The sequence below is a fragment of the Pongo pygmaeus genome, chromosome 13, assembly GCF_028885625.2.
Source record: "Pongo pygmaeus isolate AG05252 chromosome 13, NHGRI_mPonPyg2-v2.0_pri, whole genome shotgun sequence".
Lineage (NCBI taxonomy): Eukaryota > Metazoa > Chordata > Mammalia > Primates > Hominidae > Pongo > Pongo pygmaeus.
The window spans coordinates 128,210,356-128,226,731 of NC_072386.2; the positions used below are offsets into that span (position 1 = coordinate 128,210,356).

The 16,376-nt window shown below is 64.0% G+C and overlaps 2 protein-coding genes across 5 annotated transcripts in view; both read right to left on the reverse strand.

The window, feature by feature from the left end:
* Positions 1-3,438: 3,438 nt before the first annotated feature.
* NSMF (NMDA receptor synaptonuclear signaling and neuronal migration factor) lies at positions 3,439-12,714 on the reverse strand. Of its 4 annotated transcripts, XM_054499976.2 has the most exons (15): positions 12,380-12,712; positions 11,826-11,887; positions 10,748-11,242; positions 9,753-9,828; positions 8,578-8,646; positions 7,729-7,781; positions 7,107-7,196; positions 6,431-6,555; positions 6,105-6,188; positions 5,922-5,955; positions 5,734-5,804; positions 5,406-5,485; positions 5,150-5,252; positions 4,826-4,901; positions 3,439-4,716 (listed from the first exon to the last, which is right to left on the reverse strand). In XM_054499976.2, exons 1-15 carry the CDS (start codon positions 12,448-12,450, stop codon positions 4,619-4,621), a joined length of 1,587 nt encoding a protein of 528 aa, XP_054355951.1. In that variant the 5' UTR covers positions 12,451-12,712; the 3' UTR covers positions 3,439-4,618. The 4 variants fall into 4 exon arrangements, with proteins under 4 accessions (XP_054355951.1, XP_063506180.1, XP_054355952.1 ...); XM_063650110.1 differs by lacking the exon at positions 7,107-7,196 and having other exon boundaries at positions 12,380-12,714; XM_054499977.2 differs by lacking the exon at positions 8,578-8,646.
* Positions 12,715-13,301: 587 nt separating this feature from the next.
* The window catches only part of PNPLA7 (patatin like phospholipase domain containing 7), a 97,867-nt gene continuing 94,792 nt past the window's right edge, over positions 13,302-16,376 (reverse strand). The window contains 6 exon segments of the mRNA XM_054499979.2: positions 13,302-13,945; positions 14,102-14,205; positions 15,001-15,085; positions 15,397-15,507; positions 15,645-15,797; positions 16,151-16,299. Coding sequence (XP_054355954.1) covers positions 13,862-13,945; positions 14,102-14,205; positions 15,001-15,085; positions 15,397-15,507; positions 15,645-15,797; positions 16,151-16,299 — 686 coding nt within the window. The 3' untranslated portion in view covers positions 13,302-13,861.

Consider the following 16,376-nt stretch of genomic DNA (forward strand, 5'->3'; position numbering starts at 1 on the left):
TCACGCCTGTAATCCCAGCACTTTGGGAGGCCAAGGCACGTGGATCACCTGAAGTCAGGAGTTCGAGACCAGCCTGGTCAACGTGGTGAAACCCCTGTCTCTACTAAAAATACGAAAAATTAGCCAAGCGTGGTGGTGGGCGCCTGTAATCCCAGCTACCAGGGAGGCTGAAGCAGGAGAATTACTTGAACCCGGAAGGTGGAGGTTGCAGTCAGACGAGACTGCGCCACTGCACTCCAGCCTGGGCAACAGAAACTCTGTCTAAAAAAAAAAATGACAAACTAGAATTCCTGCACACCCAAAGAACTGTGAGAATCCTGACCAGCAGGGAAGAGGCCATCAGCAGACAACGGGGTTGAGAAGGCGTTGAAATGACAGAAAGACTGACAAAATCTGTTTTTTAAAATTTTACTCATTTAACATTTTTTTCTTGAGACAAGGTCTTGCTCTGTCACCCAGGATGGAGTGCAGTGGTGTAATCTTAACTCACTGTAGCCTTGAATTCTCGGGCTCAAGTGATCCTCCTGCCTCAGCGTCCCAAGTAGCTGACGCCACAGGCACGCACCACCACCACAGCCCATTAATTTTTTTTTTACTTTTTGTAGAGACAGATTTTCGGGCGCCCCCGGTCTAGCCGTACGTATGCCCCCCAGTGGTGGTTCTGGGAATGACCAAGGTTGGCTGCTCAAGTCAGTTGTCTGGGTGAGTTAGAGTGAGACACGCACAGACACACTCACAGGCGCGCCTGAGGGTTGGGGGGCGTTGGGGGTGGTTTTCGGGTACTTCTCAGCTCCTGGGCTCCCCAGACCTCCCTTCCCAGCCCTCAGGCCAGAAGGCAGGGGTGACAGAGCACACAGAGACATGGGAGATTTGGCAGCGGGAGGGGAGCTGATCCACCTGCCTGCAGGCACCAGGACAGGGGCGGGAGCCATCGGGGCCATCTTGCCCCTTTCAGGGACAGGTTTTATGTCTGCTGTCTTCTGCCCCCACAGAGGCAATGCTAACAGCAAGGGTGTGACCGCCACAGCTCCCTCCACCATTGCGATTATGTCTACATTATTGATTCCTGCTCACGGGGGTTTTACCTCACAGTCAGGATCACACCTCTGCTTGCCCTTAGACGCTCCTGCACCCCGGTGGAAGGTCTCCACACAGCCCCCAGACCACAACCCAGGTCTGAAGGGTGGCTGCTCTGCTGGGTGCACATCCGGCCACGGGGCTGCCCGGGGGGCCACTTGGGGTTGTGTCGTGAGCGTGGACGTGCGGGCCTGGGCGTCTGCACTAGACAGCAGGGCAGGCAGGTCGCTGGGGCAGGCGGGGGCCTGCCCCCGTGCTGTTCCCAGCCTGCTGGGTAGTCACGAGAGTGCATCCAGGCAGGTGGCAGGAGACATTCCACATCGATGCGAAGCGTGACCCAGTCACTTGGAACAGCCGGGCCTGTTGCATCTTCCTCCTTAGCAATAAGCCTCGTGAGCATCAGATCCTTCCAGAAAAGCCATTGTGCGATTGGGCCACACCCGGATTAGCGGGCACGGCACAGCGGGGCAGTAGACACCCTCGGAAAAGGTGCCAGGGGGCGGCTGGGGCTGGACGGGCTTGTGCACTCATCAGTCACACTACTTGAAGAGCTGTTACCAGATTACCTTCAAAAAAAGGCTGTAACAGGCTGAGGAGGCAGGAGGATTGCTTGAGGCCAGGAGTTTGAGACTAGCCTGGGCAACACAGTGAGACCCTGTCTCTATAAAACATAAAAGAATTAGCCAGGCGTAGTGATGCCTGTAGTCCCAGCTACTCGGGAGGCTGAGTGGATGGGAGAATCGCTTGAGCCCAGGAGGTCAAGACAGCGGTGAGCCCCAGCCTGGGCGACAGATAAAAACCCTTTCAAATTAAAAAGGGGGTTACCGCGTTGCTTTCATTGGCTTTTCCATGATTCCTGATGGGATGAGGACTTTCTTCATGGAATTACCAGCCAGTTTCCTGCTCTGCGACTGATTTCTCCACATCTCTGCTCACTTTTCCATATCGGTTTTTGTCATTTTCTTTAGCAACATATAAAAGCTCTTTAAATATTAAGGACCTTAATCGCTCCCATGTGTGGCAAATATTTCTTATTTCTTCCCCAACTATTTCTGGCTGCTGCTGTTTTTATATTTCAAGGGAGGCGAGGGCGGATGCAGCAAAGTAGCCGAGGTTGCCCTGGTCACCGGCCCCCCGCCCTGGCCCAGCCTGCCTCTGCGTGGGGCCACCTCCTTCCCCGTTGGCACTTCTACGTCTGCTCCTGTGGGGCCACCTCCTTCTGCGTCTGCTCCTGGGCCTGCTGGCTTTGACGTCTCTTTCTCCTTTCACTTCCCCCGGTGGTTATGGCATGAGGAATGGAACCTCGTGGACCATACATAAGGCCCCCCAGGCCTTACTCGCTCCAGCAGACCCTATGGACTAGACCGTGTGGGACAGGCACGCGGCCGCAGCAGCCCCAGGAGCCGCCTGATGGGTTAGGACTGCAGGGTCCCTGTTAGGGCAGGGGCGGGGGAGTGTCTGGCTGTTCTGGGACTCAGAGCTCAGGTGACAGACAGATGTGCCTTTGGAGCAGTGTAGTGTGTAGGCACGTGGAGACCTCGCGTGCTGTCCTACTTTGAAGAGTGCCACCCTCGAGGCCTGCACGGCAGCATCAGCAGATTCCAGGCGGTGGTGTCTTGTCTCATCAACTTTGCAGAAAGGAGACTCGAATCCCCCATGATTTCACGATATGTCACTTTCAAATAGTAACTGAATAACAGAGTCTACAGGCATTTGGTATTTACCTAAAACTTTATACACTCAAATTGGCACCAAAAGCTGCCCCCTCCCAGGACCCCATCTAGAATGCCCTGGAGGAGCTGGAAGTGGCTGACGGCTGTGTGAGCACCCCCAGCACCCTGGGCCTCAAGCCTGCCAGGCTGTGCACCAGTGGCCCCCTGACCCTGACCCTAGCCCAGCTGATACCTGCTGCTCTGTCCCCCAGCCACCGGGCGGGGAACCAGCTGGCAGCCAGCCTGGCTGTGCCCAGTAGCGGTCTGGGCCCTGGGGACACCTGAGGTTGAGAGAGTGGCCCCCATCTGTGGCCACACTGCCGACTGCACACACAGGGTGGCATGAGGGACAGACAGCCCTCTCCCTGGTGCCCTCAGGTGGCAGGGGGAACGGGCTGTTTCTCCTCTCCCCTCCAGACCTGTCGAGGCCCCTCTCCGAGACTGCAGCCTCCCCCAGCCCTCCTGCAGCTCCTCTCCGTCCCCTCCTGTGCTGGCCCCCCAGCTATGCCCTGTGGGGTGGTCTAGTGGCCCAGCTCCAACTCTATCCAGGCAGGAAGGCCCTGCAGCCGTGACCTCAGAGGAGTGGGCCCAGAAGCTGGGCACAGGAAGGCCCCTGGAAAGCACTGAGAGGACAGACCCATGCGGCAGCTGCGGTGGAGGATCAGGTTTAATGGTCACTATGAGGGTATCGTACATCCTTCCGAGCCTGGCCCCCGCCCCAGCCCTCCCTCAGCCGGGAACACAGCCAGGTGCCCTCAGACCCCTGGCTCTGCACAAGGGGGGCCTGCCCCCTAGCCCCAGCTATATACACAAGAGCCCATCCTGCTGGCCGTGGACAAAAGCTGGGAGCTCCTGTGCCGAGTCAGGAGCCCCTACAGTCCACCAGCTGCGCGGCCGGGTCCAGGGGCCCACTGTGGTGCCAGCGAGTTTCTCGAAACCCAGGGCCCAGCCCCAGCTGGGCCCCTGCCAAGCCCCAGGCCTCTGTCCTGGGAAGGAGCCTCCAGATTGAGGCTGATAAAAGCTGAACTCAACAGCAGCAATGAGAGTGCTGGGTGGGCTTGGGGGGATGGGGAGCAGGCCCCACCCAGAGCCTCCTCTGAAGGAGGGGACGCTGTGCACTTCCTTCCTGCTGCCCAGACTGCCCCTGCCGGGTCCAGCGCCGGCTGAGGTCCAAGTAAGCAGGGATGGGGGGTGGCAAGAGGAGTGTAAGTGAAAGCACAGACCAGTGTAGACAGAGCCAGAGACTCGGCCAGTGTAGACAGAGCCAGAGACTCGGCCAGTATAGACAGAGCCAGGCTGGGCAGCCCGGCGACGCTGGCCCCACGCACACGGGCCATCCTGGTGCTGGTGATCGATACGGCAGGGAGGGGTAGGTAGGGAGGGTCCTGAACACATGTGGGCTGCTGGGCTGCTGGGCTGGGGTGCCTACGCTGTAACTAGCAGCATAGTGCTTAACTAGTTAACAAGAAATGCTGCTTCCCTTTGAATTGTTTCAGGGGTGTAGAAATTGCACTTATTTCTATGAACCCCATGGAGGGATGCCCACAGCCGAGCCTCCAGGCGAGGCATGGCAGGTCAGTGCCTGGCCGCTGAGCATCCACGGGCCACGGGGCGGGATCCTCCCGGCCCCCAGGGACTGCAGCCTCTGTGGCCATGGGTGCAGCGAGGACCGGAACCCACGGGGGGAACCTGAGCAACGTCTGAGGTGCCCTGAAGTGGCTCCAGGCAAGACCAGAGCCGCACAGTCCCGGGGAGCACGAGGCGGCCCAGCCCCAGGTCCCGGTGCAGAGGGAGCGGCCTGATGGTGACTGGGCGGAGGCCTCTGCCCCTCACAGGACGTCGTCAAAGTCCAGCAGCTTCGAGTGCTGGCGGCTCTTCCACAGGCGATACAACCGGAAGTCAAAGTACGTCTCGATCATCTGCTTCCCTGGGCGGAGCGGGGGCAAGAGGCTCAGGCCTGGCCAGCAGCCTCGGGATCCCACCCCACCGTGGCCCTGAAGTGGCTGCAGAGCTTCGGCCCAGCCTGGGTAACTCACCTTGGGCTGAGAGCTCCAGGGGTGACTCGAAGGTGACCCTATAAGGAGTCATGAGGGTCCTGAGGTTCTGGAACAGCTGGAGAAAGCGGGGTGCCATGAGTCCGAGGCAGAGAGATGGGGAAGGAGGAGCGGGCAGGAGATGGGGAGCAGGGCCCACCCTCTTTTCTCAGACCCCCCAAACCTGGCTGGGCTCAGGCATAAAGGATTTCTAGGGGAATGCCCGGGGGAAGGAAAAAAAATGCCAGGAAACATGGAAGGCCCTGCCCTGTCTGTCCACGTCGGGGGTTTCCAGAGGTCTGGGGTGGGGCTTGCGGGTCACTGTACCTTCTCCCCATTGGGGTTCCCCAGAATGTAGCAGCCCATGATGTGGATGACGTTTGGCTCTGGGTTCACTTTGCTCATCAGGCGGCTCAGCCGCTTCCAGAAGCTGGTGGAGGAGAGGGGTGGGTCACTCAGTGGCAGCGGACAGGCACCCCACTCCACAGAGGGGACCGTGGGGGAGGAGCCGTGGGGGAGGGACACGCTGGGGCCTGGACTCTGCCTCCAGCCCTCCCCGCGCCCAGGGCACCCGGCTTCTCACTGAATCATGTCCTCTTCCTTCTCCACTTTGGCAAAGGTGGCCACCTTGTTCTTGAGCAGATAGAGGTGTCCAGGACCTCCCTGTAAGAAGCTGTGGTCAGGCACCTGCTCCTCCTTCCTCCCCCTCTCCCACACACATGCACCTACGCACACGCGTGGGAGGCAGTTTTGGTCTTCCTCCCCCTGGCCACGCCTCTTCCCCTTGGTCCTCCCCCCCAATGTCTACGCCTCTTCTCCTTGGTCTTCCCCCACCCCAGCCTCTTCCCCTTGGTCTTCCCCTGCCACACCACCATTCTTCTCCTGGGCAGGAGAAGAGCACTGAGCCCCACCTGGCAGAAAATCAGCATCTTCCAGATCTTGGCTCCCTTGTGATAGACGTTCAGCTTCCTCTCTATCTCCTCTGTGGGAGAGCGGGTGTGAGTGCTGCGGCCCCCACCCCAGCCCCAGGGGCACTCCCACCTGCGTCTGCCCCTTCCAGCCCCGGAACCAGCAGAGAGAAGGCCAATGAGACACATACCAAGGATGTCCTCGAAGGTTGCGTGCTCATGGTCCTGGGGACAGACACAGGCCACAAGGCCACATCAAGGCTGCGTCAGAGCCAGCAGCGCCACAGCACCCTGGGGACCTGGGGTGCCGGCGCTGGCCCAGGGTGGGGCCACAAGAGGGCATCTGTTGGGGGCAGGCCTGGGGCGGGACTCACGTAGAGGATGGGGATGATGGAGGGGTCATCCCGGCGGATGATGGTGGGGATGTACTCAGCCTTGGGCACCTTGGAGGAAATGAGCTGCAGAGACAAAGAGCTGCTCAGGGGCCCCAGGCCCATCCAAAAGCCGAGGGGCTGTGGGAGCTCCCATGAGGCTACCTTCTGGCTGGCTGCCAGGCAGCCCAAGGGTGCAGCCCTGTGAGACACCCTCCCCCAGGCAGCTGGAGAAGGCTGCGTGGTCCCAGGCAGAGCTGGCTGGACTCCTGGGTTGGGGTGGAGTCCTGTTCGGGGTGCAGAGGAACACTGCCTGGGCTGGGCCTCACCATGACCTTTGGTGGCACGAAGCCCTCGGTGTCGCAGGCCACAGCCTCCAGGCCCTTCTCAGTGTCCCAGTCCAGGTCCTCGAAGGCCTCGTCCAGCGTGCAGTGGGAGCTCTGCAGGTCACTGCCTGGGAAGCAAGTGGGTCACCAGGACAGCAGGCCCAGCAGCACCTCCTAACCTGGCCATGGCCCCAAGGCCCACAGGGCCCGAAAGCCCGGTCCCGGAGGGTCCTCCAAGCAAGTGGGAGGACCATGCAGAGGTCGCCACCAGCCCGGCAGGACAGGCCTGTGGACACCACTGGGCAGCGGCCTGATGTGGGGAGGGAGACCCTGGTGCGAGGCTGGTGGAAGGCGCGTGCAGGCATCAGCTCCAGCCAAGTCCGTCCGGCGCCTGGGAGGGAGTGGTGGCGGGCACCGCAGCCCCCTGCCCCTCAGGGCCTCTTATCAGTGGCGGTGGGCACGGCCCTACAGACGCCCCCGGCCAGCACTGCCGCAGCCGTTAAGTTAGCCCCACCTTTGAGATCGGAGATGCTGAAAGCGTCCCCATCTCACAAACAGGTAAACCAAGGCTCAGAGTGCAAAAGCGCAGCCCAGCGGCCCTGGCAGGGGACCCCCAGCAGGGGTCTGGGGTCTAGGGGAGGCTCTGGGGAAGGTGGGCGGGCCTGTGCGGGGCACCTACTGTCTCGGGAGTCGTGGGAAGTGTCGGCTTTCATGGGGGTGGGGTCGCTCCAGGACCGGCTGAAGCTCCGCTCGCGCCGCTCAGCGAACGCTGCAGAGAGCAAAACCCGCATTAGCGAGCGGGCGGGGCGGGGCCTCGGGAGTCTCAGGCCCCAGGCGAGGGGACCACAGGGGCCCTGGGCAGAGGAGGAAGCTGATGTGGGTGGGGTCTGAGGCACTTGAAGCAGACACGGACCAGAGGCTCGGTTGGTTCAGGGGCAGGATCTGAGAACACTGGGGCGGGGCCAGAGGCGGAGTCTGGGAGGGGAGGAGCCTGGGCAAGGCTGGGGGCATGGCTGGGAGGAGAGGAGCCTGTGCCGGGCTGGGGGCATGGCTGGGAGGGGAGGAGCCTGTGCCGGGCTGGGGGCGTGGCTGGGAGGGGAGGAGCCTGTGCCGGGCTGGGGGCGTGGCTGGGAGGGGAGGAGCCTGTGCCGGGCTGGGGGCGTGGCTGGAAGGGGAGGAGCCTGAGGCAGGGCCCGGCTGGGGTTAGGGCGGGGGTCGTTCCTAGCGCAGCTAGCAGCACGCAAAGCCCCAACCAGCCAAGCGCAACGCCGCCCCCCCACCCCCGCCCCACGGGGTCTTACTCTGGGCCTTCACCCTCCGGCTGCCGACCATGCGCAGGTGTTTGCGGAAGTTCCTGGGGGAGGAAGCCAGGGGCTGAAGAGGGCCGTGAGAGGGTGACAGGCAGCCCCTGCCCACCTAGCCCCCGTCGGGTCATGGCTCTACTCTCACCCCTTCGGTGGGGGAAGCCAATGCTCTCCCTGGCTCCTGGCACCACCTCCCACCCAAAGGCAAATCCCACCCAGTGCTCTTCCCGCGAGAGCCTTCCAGGGCTCCCCTTCAACTCCAGAACAAAGGTGCAGTGCCTGGCGCTCTGGATCAAGTCTCCTCCCGAGCTGCATTCCCAGGCTCTGACCTTCCGTCCTCGCCCGGGACTCACGCCCTGAGCCTCCACGCCCATGTGGCAGAGGATCCAGCCTGCCTGCGCTGCAGCAGAGCGGGGCTCCTGTCTGCACCACCCCATGGCGGGCTGGGGGCCTGCAGGAGCCCCCTCTCCCGCTCTGTGTCCTTGACCCACCTCAGGGGCAGGTCCTCTCCTCCACCAAACTTTGGACCCTGCCAAGGCCCAACATCCAAAACGGGCAAAAAAGCTTCCCAGACACATCTCTGAGGTTGGAGTGGGGTAGGGGGGCCTTGCCGCTGGCCCCAGCCCAGACAGAGACACGTGCCCTCGGAGTGCAGGACTGAGGGTGAGATGCTTTCCTGCAGCCCGGGCCACATGGCCTCTCCTGCCTGCCACGTCCCCAGAGCAGGGCCAGGCCAGTGGTCGCCACCACCCTTCCCCCATCAGGTCTGCCAGGGCCGAGGGGGCCCAGGCCAGGCCAGCACAGACCAGAGATGGACCCTGGTGGCGAGTGGCTGGCAGGCCCTACCTCTGGATTACAGACGCGGAATCATTCTCCCGTTTCCGGCGTTTCCTCTCCGCGTAGCCCCTGAACACCCTGGGAAACCACCGCGAGTCAGCACTGCCCTTGGCCAGAGGCAGGAGGGACACAGATGTCGGGACAGTGGTGCGAGCAGAGGGCCCAGCAGGGCGTCTGGGGCACGGGGCCGGGCAGAGGAGTCCCAGCCTGCCTCACCTGTCGAGGCCCAGCTCCCGGCAGACCCTGCTGCGACCTCGGTGCCCGCTGGGAGCCAGGCCCACAGAGAGCGGCACTCCCTGAAGACCCAGGTCCCTGGCCTGCCCAAACCTATTTGGGGGTGGGAGGGTCTCCCCAGGGACAACAGCTGTGCCCTTAGGCACCAAGTCATACAGGTACTTACGAGATGCTGAAGCCAGGGCCAGAAAGGATGGCGTGAGAGAGAAGACACAGTGAGCTCAACCCTGGGCCTCCCCTCAGCCCCCACCCGGTCTTTACAGTTCCCTTCTTGTCACTGACCCAATAGGTCCCTCACAGGTAACCCAGCCACCAGCAGGATGCCGGCTACACTGCTGGCCAGTCCTGAATGGGCAACGGAAGCTGATGTCACTGCAGCCCATGCCACCAGGACTGGTTGCTGAGACCAGGCAGCCTTAGGCTGGGTGTGGGGTGGACTTCCCCGGGCAGGGCACTTCTTTGGTGTGGGGGCCAATGCAGCAAAGGGAACTTCCCTGGAAGGAACCCCAGAACAGAAAAGCCAAATGTATGTCAAGACAGAGAGGAGCAGGTCCCTGGGGGGACCCTGAAACTGTGATGACCTATGGCATGTATGAAACAGAAGTAGGCTTCTATTTGGGGTTTGAGGGAGGGCAGACACAGGCTGAGGAGAGCGGATAGGAGCAGGAGAACCATGCCACACCCCACACCCCACTGACAGCTCATCAGCTGCAGCCCTGGGCCAGGTCCCCTGACCACAGGACTCGGGGCGGGGGGTGCTGGGCACCAGCCATGGGTGGGGAAGAGCAGCCAGCCCTGGCCCCCCTGGCAGGCCTGGCACAGCATGGGCAGGTGGAGCTGTTCAGAAGCAGCCCCCCTGGTAGGCCCAGAGGCTGGGAAAAAGCACTGTTTCCTGAGCAGCAGAAAGAGACCACCCGGCCCTGACCCCACGTCGTGGGCACAAGACTCACGCTTGCATAGTTGTGGTTGCTGTATGGAAGCTGAAAAGATTTTCCTTGGGGAACCAGGTACGAATGGGGATGTCGTCTAAGAGAGACAAAAAGGAGCGGTGGCTGGGTGAAGTAGGGGTTCCTGAAGCCTCTCCCTCCCTGTTGGGAAGCAGATGCTTCTGGGTCCAGGGGTGAGCAGAAGCTGGCAGCCAGGGCGGGTGGGGGAGGGTGGCATCCCCACACAGGCACAGAGGGCAGTGCTCGAATGTCTGCTGCTCACTCACCAAGACCACGCTCTTGGTGACTTGACGCTTTGATTTTTTTGGCTTAACTTTCCCTTTGGCCACCCAAAGTTTGAGGAACATTCCTTTGAAAGCACAGTCTGTCTCCAGGAGGCCCAGGAAAACAATGCGTCTGTTCCCCTTGGGCAGAAGAGGCTCTGAGGCCTTCTCTGCAGCCCCCATGCTCTAGCTGGAGGCCCTCACCAAGGCTGGAGACTACCTTGCTGAGGGCTGTCCCCTTCTGAGGGCCCCCATAGCCTTTCCCTGATGCCCAAGTGTGGGGACAGTGGAGTGACTTTCTGCTTGATGGACAAGCTACCACACAACTCAACAACCCTGAGGAAAGATGCCCACTGCCTGGCTGGGCCCCAACAGCTCCCCAGGACTCTAGGAGGGCAGCCCAGTCTCCTGATTAAGTGGTGCTTCCTCCCTACATATCCCTTAAGATCCTCCCAGGCCCCCTCCTCCGGGAAGCACTCCTTGATTGACCTGGTGCTAGCAGGGCGAAAGTGGACTGTGAGGCCTGGCAGATTTTGCTGAGGAGCTGAGGGAGCTCACAGCTCATAGGGTGTGGAGACCGCAGCAGGAGCCTGCCAGTTTTAATCTTGAGTCCGCTGGCTTGCTGTGACCTGAGCACCTGTCCTCTGTTCCAAGCCTCACGGTGGCTGCTGCTGTCAGACCCTGGCAGCGGCATGCACCCCCAAACCTGTCCATGCCCTGACACAAGCCCCTCACCAGACACACGGTCAACGCTGTACATCCTCTCCAGCTTCTTGCGGCGACCGGAGGTCTCAGGCAGAGGTGGCTGGTCCAGCCCAAAGGCCCGAGGGGTGGGGCCAGGAGCCAGCTGGGCACATCCGGGGCACTCCTTGGAGCCCTGGCGGCTGCCCGCCCAGCTCTGGCAGGGCCTGCTGACGTCCTCCCGGCTGCCGCCAGGGCTGGCGCGCAGGGGCTGGCTGTGATGGTGAGGGTGCCGCTGCCGCCGCCCCTTCACCACCGCCAGCTCAATGGCCTCCGCCTCAGGGCTGGGCAGCAGGGCAGGCTCCCCAGAGATGGTGTACACTCGAGGCTGAAGGCCCTCGCCTGCGGGCTTCCTAATGCTGGGCTCCTCTGAGAGGCTGCCCTCGTAGCAGCCGTTAGAGACGAGGGACAGGCGGCGCTTGTTCTGGGGGGCCGGCTGCATCTCGGGGGACCCGTCGTGGCCAGAGTAGGCATCAGCCAGCAGGTGATCTGGGAGAGACGCTGAGTGAGCCTGTGGCGCGTGGGCCCCCCGCTGCCGGTTTCATAGCAGGCCGAAGGCAGGGAACACCCAGTGGGCACCTGGCCTCTGTGGGGGGCTGGGGCTGCCCAAACCCTAGTCACTGGCGTGTTTCTGAGCCCCTCACTCCTATCTGGGCCTGAAGCTCTTGCATGTGCGTGGGGGCTGGGTGACTCCGTGCTACCTGTGTGCGGTCCTGCCGGGTAGGAACACGCAGGCCATCCCCCAGCCTGCGATCGCACCGTTTGCCTGGTGCCAACTTCCCCCCTCCCCCCACCAGCTGGCCCCCAGAGGCAGTGGTGCCAGCCCTGGGGGAGCCAGGAGGCCTGTTGCCATGCCAACGGCCCAGGCGGGGTGGGTGCCATGGTGACGAGCGGCTGGGAACTGCTCCTGGGGCTCGGGCAGGGAGGGCAGGGGATGTGAGGAAGCCAGGCCGGCAGGGCGGCGGGCCCACGCGCAACCAATGCCCCTCACGCTCCACCCCCGGAGGCAGGGATCAGCATCCCCTGGGCTGGGGGGTCTGGGCGGCCCTGACATGGCCTCGCGTGCCCCTACCTGCGCCGTTGCGGTTCTCAGGGTGACTCTGGGACAGGTACTCTCCAAACGCTCGGGCTGCTCTGAGGGTGGACAGAGAGCACGGTCAGAGGCCACGGCACGACCCTCCCAAACACCGGGCCGCACAAGAGCCGGGGGTCCAGTCCCCAGCCAGGTCCTCGGCGTCTGGAGGGAGGGTCAGGGGTCGTCCCCCGCCGGAAGCCCACACACCCTTGGTCCTGGTGCGCCCTGGCCAGGCCTGCAGGCCCGGCCCCTGCCCGTCGGACCGTGGAGAGGAGTCGCAAGGCCGGTGGGCTGCTGTTCCCCGGGGGGAACCGAGGCCACTCCCGACCTGGGGGGTGCGCTCGCCCACCACGCGCTCGCGAGGGGAGGGGAGGGGAGGGGAGGGAAGGGCAGGGCAGGGGGCCAGGAAGAGGGAGGCGCGGGGCGCCGGGCGCGGGGAGGGCGCCTCAGTGGGAGAGGCCGGGGCCCGGGAGCCCGGGGAGCACCGCGGGGCAGGGGCGGAATCGGAGGTCCGGGGCGGGGTGCCAGGAAGGCGGCCCCGCCGCACTCACCGCACTTTGGCCGCCACCGAGGACATGGCCTCGCTCCTCAGCGCCCTCCTCCTGGAGGCGGCGGCGCCCATGGTCGAGGCGGCGGCGCATCCCCCGGGCCTCAGAGCGCGCCCCGCGCCCGCCGCCTCCGCCGGGGTAGCCGCGCTGCACCGGGGGTCGCGCTGGGGCTCGGGCTCGGGGTTTCGCTCGGGCTCCGGCTCGGGCTTGGGCTCGGGGTCGGGCTCGGGGTCGGGCCCGGTCCCCGCATGGCCGCACCCGGCGCTCCGCGCGTGCCGCCGCTCCCGGGAGAGCGCTGCCCGGACCGAGGGCCGGCCCCGCCCATCGTGACGTCAGGGCCCGGGCGGGCCCAGAGGGGTGGTCGGCCCCGCCTACCGTGACGTCAGGGCCCCGGAGAGCTCGGAGAGAACATGTGGCCCCGCCCACCGTGACGTCCGGGCCCGAGTTGAGTTGGGGGCGGGGCCAGACGGCATGGCTCCGCGCCCTCTCGTCCAGGCCTTCAGAGCGGGGAAACTGAGGCCAGCGGCCCCCTGGTCGCAAAGTCCTGGGCCCTCGGCCCTCACGATCTGCTGCTCAGACCTGCAGGGGTCACAGGGCGGCCGGTTCTCCCTCCTCTTACACAAAAGGGCTCCCTGTGCAGTTTGGGACCTGGAAACCGAAGGGGAAGCCAGTTTAGGGGGTACCCAGTGTGCACGAAGCCAGAGAGAGACAGAGGGGCCCGTCCTGGTCCTGGGGGCCCATAGCTCCATGCGGACTCTGGACGCCCTACCTGCCTGGCCTGCAGTTGCCGCCCTAGGGCTCTCAGGCCCCAGCAGTGGGGTCCTTTGAGGAGGACTGGGGACTGCCCAGCCTCAGGGACCACCTGCATCAGGGAGAGCCAGTAGTGTTTCTTTGCCACAGGGACCTCAGCCCGGGAGACACGTCCAACAGTCAGATCCACCTTTATTGAAACATCACACTGCAGCATCAGGGCTCCCACACCACACAGGGCAGGACGCAGTTCACAGGGCTTTGGGGGCTTCGCAGGGCTGCAGGGGGGCTCACAGGGCTGCAGGGGGGCCTCACAGGGCAGCAGGCGGTTCACAGGGTTTCGGGGGGCTTCACAGGGCTTTGGGGGGCCTCACAGGGCTGTAGGGGGCTCACAGGGCAGCAGGGAGGCTCACAGGGCTGCAGGGGGTTCACAGGGCTTCAGGGGCCTCACAGAGCTTCAGGGGCCTCAAAGGACTGCAGGGGGGCTCACAGACGTTTCGGGGGGCTCACAGGGCTTCAGGGGCCTCATAGGACGGCGGGGGGGCTCACAGAGCCCTGTATGCAGGGCTGCCGGTACAAAGAAGAGGCCCAGAGAACCCTAACACAGCCTGGGACCCCAGGGAAGTCAGGGCTTCCAGCAGGGCAGGCACAGAGGCCCCTAGGACTTGGCAGGAGCCTCAGCCTTGGGGACAGTCCCACAGAAGACGCTGCATCTGGGCTCTTTAGCAGAGGCCTCTACCCGTCTTGGTCAGAGGAGCCCTCAGACAGTTTTGGGAAAGCCAGGCTGGGGTGTCGATGCCGCAGCGAGGACTCGTCCTCCTGCAAGCAGACCGCATGTTCCAGGTGAGGCCCAGGCAGGGCCGGGGCTCTGCAGCGCTGGTAACCCGGTGGGACCACAGGGAGGGAGTGGCGGCTCAGGGCCAGGCACGGAGGCTCAGCTGCAGGCACCAGGTGGGACCACGCCCAGCTGCTCACCGAGTCTGAGCCCCACTGGGCCGAGGTGCTCTGGAAGTCTGCGTATGCATCTCTGGGGACGTCCAGCAGCTCCTCCTCGTACTCCGTCTGGTAGTCAGATTCGTCTGGCGCCGAGGGTAGGGCTGCATCAGTCCCCTCCCAAGGAAGGGACCGTGCCCAGCATAGCCACACTCAGAGGCAGAACCGGCCACAGATGCCCACCCCCGCCCCCAGGTGGCCTGGGGCCCTACACGCAGCCACCTGCTCCCAGGACAGCCCTGCACACCACCCCTGGTTCTGTCTGGCTCCAGCCTTGCCCCAGCACATCACTTGGTAGGTCTTCCACAAGGACAAGGAGCAGGCAGACACTCCTCCCCTTGTCAGCCAAGCACCCTGAGGGCTCCAGCACCCCAGACGTGGCATCTGTGGATAGGGGCTGCCTTGCCCAGGGCCCTCTCGGCCCGCGGCAGCATGAAGACATCTCCCAGGAGAATGTCCAGTTCTGCTGTGAGAAGGCCACTGGCCGAAGGCCCAAGCGCAGGGCCCTGGATGGAGCATGGAGGGTAGTGGACCCACCCTTCTTGCCCTGCGGCCCCTCCAACAAGCAGCCTTCATTCCGGTTTCCCACTGGGTGGGGTGGGAGGCAAAACGTGGTTCTACCTCAGGCCTGAGGTGTGGCTGGGACTTGGGGTGAATATAGGGCAGGGGCTGGGTGACCCGGGGTGGTCACAGTCCCACTGCTGTGGGGACACGTGGTGCCCAGGACGGAGAAGTGCCACCAAGCACCCCAGCTGCTGGAGCCTGGGCGTGGACGTGGGCAGGAGGGGAGGCCGTGGGCCTCTGGGGTGGGGGGTTCTAGCCCAACACAGCATCAGGAGGCCACGCACGTCTCCACGGCCTCGTCTTGCGCCTCCACTCACCATCCACCATGGTGGGCTTGGCGGGCTCAATGCGAGACACAATTTCGGCAAGGTCCGTGAAGGAGGCGTTGGGACAGGTGAGGACCTAGGGGTGGGGTGAGGACAGCACGTTGCCTGTGGACACCTGCCTGCCAGTTCCCAGCCTACTTCCTGTGGGGAGGCCCCACACACCCTGTGCCCTCTCTGCAGCCTCCGCCTGCCCCCCAAGTAAGGGCAGGGGCCGGGGAGATGCGCAGTCCTGAGCAATCCTTGTCCTAGCCCTGGAGTCTTTGGCCAGGGGGGGCAGGGCCTGTGGCCTGAGGAGCTGGGCGTGGCCTGATGAACCGGGTGTGGGCGTGGCCTGAGGAACTGGGCGTGGCCCGGGGAGCTGGGCGTGGTCCTGGCGCCCGCACTCACCGCACTCGCGGGCCTCTTGCTCGGCCCCTGCTGGTCGCGCAGCATCTTCTCCAGCACGCCGCTGCGGCTCCAGATGTCAAACACCGTGCGCCCGTGCTGGTAGCCCACTTCCTGTGCACACCCCCAGGGCCCCGTCAGGAGGTGTGGTGAGCCCTCCACTTCCTGTGTTCTCCAAAGGGGGAAGCGGGGAGGGGCAGCCACCAGAGTGCCTCCGCCCGCCTCCTTTGCCGCGGGTGGCCGGCACTCACGCAGATCTCGTTGAACTTGCCGAAGTCCAGGGTGCCGTAGCTGTCGATGGGCGGGCGCAGGTACTCGCAGTAGTCACTGCTCTTCACCACTTCCAGCTGCTGCACGCAGCACACGTAGGCCAGGCGAGTCTGAATCTCTGCCATGTTCAACACCTGCTGCCGTCACAGCCGCCTGAGTCTCCTGCCCCGGCCCCTACCCCGTCCCAGCCTGGCCCGTGGCGCAGGACAGGTTCTGTGGACCCATCCTCTGGGGTAGGTAGTTTCTGGGGGGAGAGGGTAGCAGCACCCGGCCGGGGGTCCTCCCTGCGGGCGGCCACAGCCCTCAGGCCCGTCCAGCCTCGTGCCTTCCTTCACCCGAGCTGGGCTCAGGCAGGGGTGGTGAGGGGTGGCCCCAGACCTGCTGGCCTCAGAGCCCAGGAGCGGCCCCCACTCCCCTGCCGCAGGACAGGTGTGGAGCTGCAGGGAAGAGCAGCAGGGACAGCCCAGCCCGCCCGGTAGCACCCCACCTTGACTTTCGTGGCCAAGGGGTTCCAGCGTTTCCACAGCAGCCACCACCCAGACAGCGCATCCCCATAGTTGGTGAGGTCCGTCTCATCTCGGCTGCCCACGTCAATGGCGATCACCACTTTTGCCCCCATGGACCGGGCCACATCCGCTAGGGAGAAGCCAGCCCTGGTTACCCCCTGGACAGGCATGCAGAGCCAGGGGACGGGGGCAGAGCCTGCCTGGCCG

What these genes read in the sequence shown, in the direction of transcription:
- NSMF (XM_054499976.2), bottom strand. Translation starts at nt 12,450, where the DNA reads ATGGGCGCCGCCGCCTCCAGGAGGAGGGCGCTGAGGAGCGAGGCCATG. An exon ending in CCGGAGGGTGAAGGCCCAGA is followed by an intron (nt 7,197 to 7,728) that starts GTAAGACCCCGT and finishes TGCTCTCTGCAG; the next exon opens with CGTTCGCTGAGCGGCGCGAG. An exon ending in CCATCATCCCCATCCTCTAC is followed by an intron (nt 5,956 to 6,104) that starts GTGAGTCCCGCC and finishes GTCTGTCCCCAG; the next exon opens with GACCATGAGCACGCAACCTT.